Source organism: Plasmodium cynomolgi, chromosome 9 (assembly GCF_000321355.1).
Source record: "Plasmodium cynomolgi strain B DNA, chromosome 9, whole genome shotgun sequence".
Taxonomy (NCBI): Eukaryota; Apicomplexa; class Aconoidasida; order Haemosporida; family Plasmodiidae; genus Plasmodium; species Plasmodium cynomolgi.
Window position 1 is genome coordinate 1,334,649 of NC_020402.1, and position 7,398 is coordinate 1,342,046.

Here is a 7,398-nt window from a genome sequence, read left to right on the forward strand (position 1 = left end):
CGGTTGTACCTAAACGAATATCCATGTGGCGGGCCCGTGCTGCGAAAATGACCCTCCAAAAGATGTATAATATTGGAGGAAAAAATAAATTTTAATTCACTATTTTTCACTGCTGAAATTCTGCAGAAGGTTGCAAAGGGGATTGTTGAGCTGCTTCATCTCCCTCTACGTCTTCTCCTTCTTCTCCTTCTTCTGTTGATGTATTTTTTGTAGAATCATCAAATGCAGATTCATCCTGGCACGTGTCATTTGCATTGTTTTCATCTTCGTTAGGCCTATTTTGGTACTCCTCGCTGTCCAAGAGGCTATCCCTGGGGGGTGCACTGTTACCATTCTGTCCCTCCTCCGTATCGTTGCTGTGGTAAGGCGGGCCATAGTTCATGCTGTCGTTGTAGGGGTACTGATTGTGGACGTAACTTTGGTCATTAGTGTAGCTTCCGTTATGCACACCGCTTTGGTTACCGTTATAGTGGTGGTCTCCGCCATACGGTTGGACGTCTCCACATTGATCGGCGTCGCCATACTGTTGGGCGTCGATATACACCTGTCCGCCGCTATACAGTTGGCCGGCTCCGTACAATTGACCACTGCTAAACTGTTCCACATCGCCATAGTAATGGTTGCTGCTATAATGGGGGGCCGAGCCATACGGTTGGACGCTCTCACAATGGGGGTTGCCGTTATAGGGGTTCACACCGTTATACGGTTGCACAGCGTCATGGGGGTATGCGCCATCATAGGGGTATGCACCACCATAGGGGTATTCACCGTCAAAGGTGTATAGACCATCATATGGGTAGTTGCTGCTGTGATGGTAGCTGATGCTGTAGGGGTAGCCACTATAGGGGTAGATAACGTACGCGCTGCTGCTACTGCTGTTGTAGGGGTGGCCATTATTATTGTACGGGTGACTACTGCTGCTGTGCGTGTGGCCGTTATTGCGGTACGTGTGGCCGTTATTGCGGTACAGTGTGTCCGTTATTGCTGTACGTGTGTCCGTTATTGCTGTACGTGTGTCCGTTATTGCTGTACGTGTAGCCGTTATTGCTGTGCGTGTGGCCGTTATTGCTGTACGCGTTCCCGCCATTACTGTACATGTAGTTGCTATACGGGTGCTGGTACGTGTATACCTGGTTGCCATAGTACGCCTGATTGGAGCCATAAGCCGGACGGTTCGCATAAACTTGGTTACTGTAAACCTGGTTGGCACACATCTGATTTGTGTAAACATGGTTGTTGTAATTCCTGTAGTTTTTAAAATGCGCGTTGTTGATTCTCCTTTCATAATTTCTGTGTGAGCTGTAGGGAAAGTGGGGATTTCTTTTTCTTTTCTCCCTGCCTCCGTTTTGGGAAACTTGCGTTTCGCGCAGGTTTGGGTTTTCCCCGTAGGAGCCGCTACCACCATTTTGGCTGCTACGATCCATTTGGCCTCTCCCACCATTTTGGCTGCTACCGCCCACTGGGCCGCTACCGCTGTTATCGCCACTCAGGTCGTTCTCGTCGCTCAAGCCGTGCCCACTATTGTTGTTTCCGCTTAACGAACCAACAGGTGGATCCGATCTGTCATTGTGTACCATGTTCGATGCGGACGACGATCCACTGTTCCCATTATGCACGAAGTTATCATTCGTATTTGCCTGTGTGACGGAGCTTCTGTAGTGGCTACTACCCACTGCGACATTAGACGAGGTGCAGTTTCTCTCCTGCCTGTTATTGTTCCCTTGAGCGTTAGCAGATTTATTTCCACTGAAATGCATGTTAGTCGCGTTGCTTCCCACATTTTGGATATTCCAAATTTTTTTTCTGTGCTGATTCGAGCATGGATGAGATTTGGACGATCTGTTATTTGTGCGATTGGTCGATCGCAGGGTTATGGGTGCCACGGTACCAAACACGGATTGGCCGTTCGCAGCCTCTTCGCTCGGGGAGTGGTGTGCTCGGTTGTTAAGGGCGTTGAGCACGTCAGTCGTATTTGCCGCTTGGTTTGCTGTCCCGTTTGTCGTTCTATATGCTTGCCTGTTTTCTGCTCTACATGGTTGCCCAGTTGTTGCTCTACACGCTTCCTCGTTTGCTGCTCTATATGCTTCCTCGGTTGTCCCTCCACCTTGCGCCGAAATAGACAACTCCGCGGGCAGGACGCGCGTCTGGCTAGTCATGTTCACACTGTTCAGCTCTACATTCAAAAAACTGTAGCAGTTGTTTCGGTTCGAGTAAACGTTACTTACGTTGTAGTTGTAATAACTAAAGTTATTCACCAGCGTGTTCAAGGGATATACGGGGGGGCCATGCAACATATCGTTACTTGTAGTTCCGTTGCTCTTATCACAGTTTTGCTTTGTTCTATGGGCACCACTGTTGCAGACGTTGCTGTAGGTTTCATTAGGTCTAGGTAGGACATTCTGCATGTGGAGTGAATTATTCGCATGGTTGTGGTTTGTATGGGAATATCTGGCTTCGTTTTCAAAATTTTGATTTGATGGATTCTGCTCAGGTGTACTGTACGTGCTGTTAAATGAGCGGTGTGAACTTTTGCAGGTGAAATTTCTAAGCGGGATGTCACTGCAGTTCTGGTCTTCTCCTCTTATCTTTACTCTACCGTTTGTCAACTGTTCTTCCGGTTCGTTGTGATCTCCATGTTTGTTGTGTTCTCCCTGTGCGTCCCCTTTTTTCGCCCTTGCCTCTGGGGCGTTACCGCTGCCCCTGCCATTACCGCCGATTACTCTGCAGTTCTGCGTGCCCTCGTTGTTGATTAGCTCCCCGCCGTTGTTCAAATCGTCTCGGTCACAGTTTCCATAAGATGCCACGTTCCCGCCGCTACCGCAAATGGCCACGTTCCCGCCGTTACCGCAAATGGCCACGTTCCCGCCGTTACCGCAAATGGCCACGTTCCCGCCGACCCCATAGTTCGAGACGCTTCCGAAGTGGTCCAAACCCTCAAAATTCTTTGCGTACCTACTTGCCATGTTAAACTTCTTATGTTTGTAATTAAAATTCTTTGGGCCGTAGTTGCTAGATGTGCTCGCCGTGTGGTAACTCGCCAATTTGCTCAGGAGGAGGTTCTTCTTTCCGTCATTTTCATTTCTTTCGTTTTCATGTCTGTCATTTTCCGTTCCGTCGTTTTCCGTTCTGTCGTTTTCCGTTCTGTCGTTCTCCGTTCTGTACTGATTCTTCAACATAAAAATGGGGTTCCTCAGGATGTCATTTCCACTCTCGTTGAAATTTCTAAATGAGCCATATCTTTCCCCTCCTCTTGGGCAATTATTTGCGTAGCGTCTCTCGATGATGTTTTCTCCACTGATCACCTTCTTCGAACAGTTATCCATTTCATTCGTGGGTCGGGTGCACCTATATTCGTTCAGCGTTGGGGGTTCTTGTTCCTGGTGGCGGTCTCTCTGTTTTTCGTTGCCTCCTCTGCCATTCGCATTATCATCGCCATTCTCGCCATGGTCCATATTGCCATTCTCGCCACGGTCCATATTGCCATTCTCGCCACGGTTCATATTGCCATTCTCGCCACGGTCCATATTGCCATTCTCGCCACGGTCCATATTGCCATTCTCGCCACGGTCCACATTGCCGTTCTCGTTTTTATCCCCTTCAAAACTGCGTCCTGTCTCACTTCGACTTGCTTGCGGATCTTCTTCTACCGAGGCATTCCCTATCTCAACGATTTCATACCTGTTGTCGTCTTCCCTTTCTATTTCCATTTCGAGGAGGGCACTCCCTTGGATTCCATCCCCCATTTGGCCATTGTTTTCGTCCTTTGCTTGTCCGCGCCTCTCCCCCTGGAAGTCCTGGTTACACCACCCATATGACTTATTTGGGCTTCTATTCCCATACGATTCTCCCTCTCCCTCGCTGCTACTTCTCCCAATAGACATATATTGGCTGCTACTTTGCCCACTTGACATGTACTCGCTGCTGTGATCCAGAACCTCAGCGAGAGTTCGTTCCATTTTTTCCCCTCCACGCACTGCTTCCCTCAACATTTTGTAATCATCATCATTCATATCACCACTATGCGATGCTTTTCCAACAGAATGCTGTTCCTCATTCTGGCTCAACTCGATTTCTTCATTCTTCATTTCTACGGATTTTCTTCTGTGAGCCAAATTTTGATTCTTCTCGGAAAGGGTTTCATCACCCGGCGATCTACTTTTTCTTTCCTTTTGGTTTTCTGCTCTTTGTTCTGGTTCGCTCGCCTCTCTTGCGCCGTTTCCTGTGCCGTTTCTTGTGCCATTTCCTGTGCCATTTCCTGTGCCTCCTTCCACCACATCGTCCCTCAGTTCCTTTTCCCCATTTCCATCACGCTCCACGCTGATACTACTGGTCGTGCCCGAAACCGCGTGGTGTAAATTTCGTGTGTCCTCATGGGATGCAATTTCCTTATCTGCCTCTTCTCTCATTTCTGTCTTGAAAATTTGTTCCTCCCTTGGAGTTTCCCTTTTATCGGAATATTTCGCACCGCACATGTTTGCATTGCTACCATTGTTGTTCTTTTCCCCATCTGAGTTTTCCTTCCTCTCGCAAAGGGTGAGCACGGCATGAATTTCCTTCTCCTGGTTTGTACAACTGTCAGCAGCACTGACTTGGTAGACCTGGGTAATTTCGTTCGTACTTTCTCTTTTTTCTGGTCTACATATTTGGTCGGGAAGGGCAGCTCTCTTATCTAAAGAGGTCGTTTGCGCATTTGAGTTCTCATCAGTGGGGGTGGCCACACGAGTGTCCCTATGGTACCTACTTCCGTTGCTCAATCCGTTGCTGAACGCGTTGCTCAGTCCGTTGCCGAATCCGCTGCTGAATGCGTTGCTGAATGCGTTGCCGAATCCGTTGCTGAACGCGTTGCTCAATCCGCTGCTGAACGCGTTGTGGATGTTCGCTTCATTCCAACTGTTCCAATCACTCCTGTCGACATTCTCCTTTCTGCTTCTTCCACTGAGCATGTTCAAAATGTACTGCGGACATTCCCCCTTATTCTTCAAATCATGGAATGTGAATTTTGGACTGACCCTACTTTTTGGAGAAAATTTTTCAAGTTCCGTTTTTTTGTAGTTTCTTTGTCTCAGTTCTGCCTGCCCATGTGCATGTCTACATTTTTCTCCAGACGGACATGTACCTTCCTTATCAAAATATTTGCACAGCTTTGTTTTAAAGTAATCCGGTGTTGCCCTCAATTCTCCCTCTCCATGAGCATATACACAATTAGGATTTCTGCATTCATTTTTCAACCACAGCTGACAAATTTTCGTCTTCATTAAATTCATGCAACTTCGTAAAGTATCAGTTGAGTGTGCATAGGAGCAGTTGTCTCCTTTTTGACACAGTCCTTTTTTTAAAAATGGACACAACTTTATTCTGTAATACTGATCGTGTATCTTTTCTTTCCCTTTGTTGTAGTAGCGATCTTTTGTATAGGTTCCAATTCTTATGCCTTGTTCTTTGTTACCCAGGGGATGCACATAAGGGGGTACTACATGATGATGTTGCACATTTGCACTGTTCATACGCAGGTCATTTTGGGATCGTCCACTTGTTGAAATAAACGAAATGTCTGTCTGTGCTTTCTTCGAATTGGCATCCAGCTGCTGCTCTTGGTACTCGACCTGCTGCTTCTCCTGGTGATTGGACTGATGGCTGCTTAATCCATTTGGGGGGGGGACTACGTTCACACACCCATAGATGTTGCATCCGCTGTTGTTGTTCTCGCTCTTGTTGTTCTCACTGCTGTTGTTCTCACTGTTGTTGTTCTCGCTGCTGTTTTTCTCACTGCTGTTTTTCTCACTGCTGTTTTTCTCACTGCTGTTTTTCTCACTGCTGTTAACAACATTGACGACACTGTTCGTTCCTGCACTTGAGTGGTATGTGTTCCTCCCATCATTATGATCTAAACAGTTCTTTTCATACGGACAGTACTTCCCAAAACTGGGGATGTTGCTATTCTTCATAATCCTTTGGTTGAAGTAGTTTGGCTCAAAATAGGGTCTTTTGACATACGCAGGGTTATTTTCTCCACTGTTTACATTTCCTGTTTTCTTCTTATCGATGTTGCTCACGGAACAGTTTGTATATCTTTCGATGTAATGCTCATTATGATTACTTTCTACGACATCATTATTTTCCCTACCTGGACATATTAAAATTTTTTTATTTGTAAGGATACTATTTTCTTTCCTTTCATCATCGTGGCAACACATCTCATCCTGCTCGTCGTTTTGTTCTTCTCGTGAAGTTTGCTCATTTGAAGAAATATCCAATTTCGTCGGTTCTCGCCTGATGTAAGTTCTGCTGATCGTTTGGTCTACATTACTAGCGCTGCTGCAACTGGGGGGGGTTTCATTCGAGAGGTTCGCTTGGTGATGTTCGGAGTTGGTACCATTGGGGACGCCCTGCGTAGTGGCATTCTGCGTGGCGGCATCCTGCGTAGCGACATGCTGATCGGTTTGTCTCTCTCTTTGTCTTTTGCTTTTCTTCTCGCTTTTCCCCTCGTCTTGTTTCTTTCCTTTCCTCTCGTTTTGCCCCTCGTCTTGTCTCTTTCCTTTCCTCTCGCTTTTCCCCTCGTCTTGTCTCTTTCCTTTCCTCTCGCCTTGCCCCTCATGCTTGAGCTCCATACCTCGTCCATCCCCCTTCCCTCTGGGTGGCTCCCTTTCTGACAACTCCGCGACAACCATTCCTTTCATTTCTCCCAAATCGTCCTTAACTTCATTTGCGTCTTCATTAATTTTTTTCAAGTTGGTTTTTTTTTTATTCTTCTCAAGAACACTGTTTTGCTTGTTTTTGGAACCACTACCCGGTTTGTTCTCAATGGAGAAGCGCGCTTCTTTACCTACATTTGATTCTTCTCCGTTCACCATTTTGCAGTTTCCTTCTTGGTCATGTGTTTTTTCTGGTTGCGCCATACTGGGGTTGCTATTTTTGTCCGAGGTCTCTTCAGCCATGATGTTATCTCTTGAGTAAAAACCGGTTGACCTCCTTTTAGGCGTAAAATGGAACAGCGGCACGCGTGCGCAGGATTGTGTGCGTGTAGATAAGTTTCTCTCTATGCTTGTGTATGCGTGTGTGTGTGCTTGCAAGAAAATTGGCCTTGCTTTGGTTGCGGAACGGGGCTACAGGTCAGATATACCGCCTTGCACGCACGGGTACGTTATGTATATGTATATATGTATGTGTACACGTATATATGTACGCGTATGTGTGGTGCTCACACGCATAGGAGAAGGGGTAGGCAGGACAAAAATGCTCACACAGAAGAATCCTCAAAAGGCTTACAGTTAACGCTGTGCATAAATCTGGGGATTAACGTTGAAGAAAAAAAAAAAAAAAAAAGGATAAATATGCACTACAGTGGCTGTATCCAGACCTGACGGGTTTCCTAAATTGTTCTTTTAATTTTCTATATTT

General features: G+C 46.5%; 1 protein-coding gene across 1 annotated transcript; it reads right to left on the reverse strand.

The window, feature by feature from the left end:
• Window positions 1–106: 106 nt before the first annotated feature.
• PCYB_094050 (hypothetical protein) lies at window positions 107–6,935 on the reverse strand (the record flags this gene model as incomplete). Its single annotated transcript, XM_004222519.1, has 2 exons — window positions 107–920; window positions 991–6,935. 2 exons carry the CDS (start codon window positions 6,933–6,935, stop codon window positions 107–109), a joined length of 6,759 nt encoding a protein of 2,252 aa, XP_004222567.1.
• Between the last annotated feature and the right edge of the window lie 463 nt (window positions 6,936–7,398).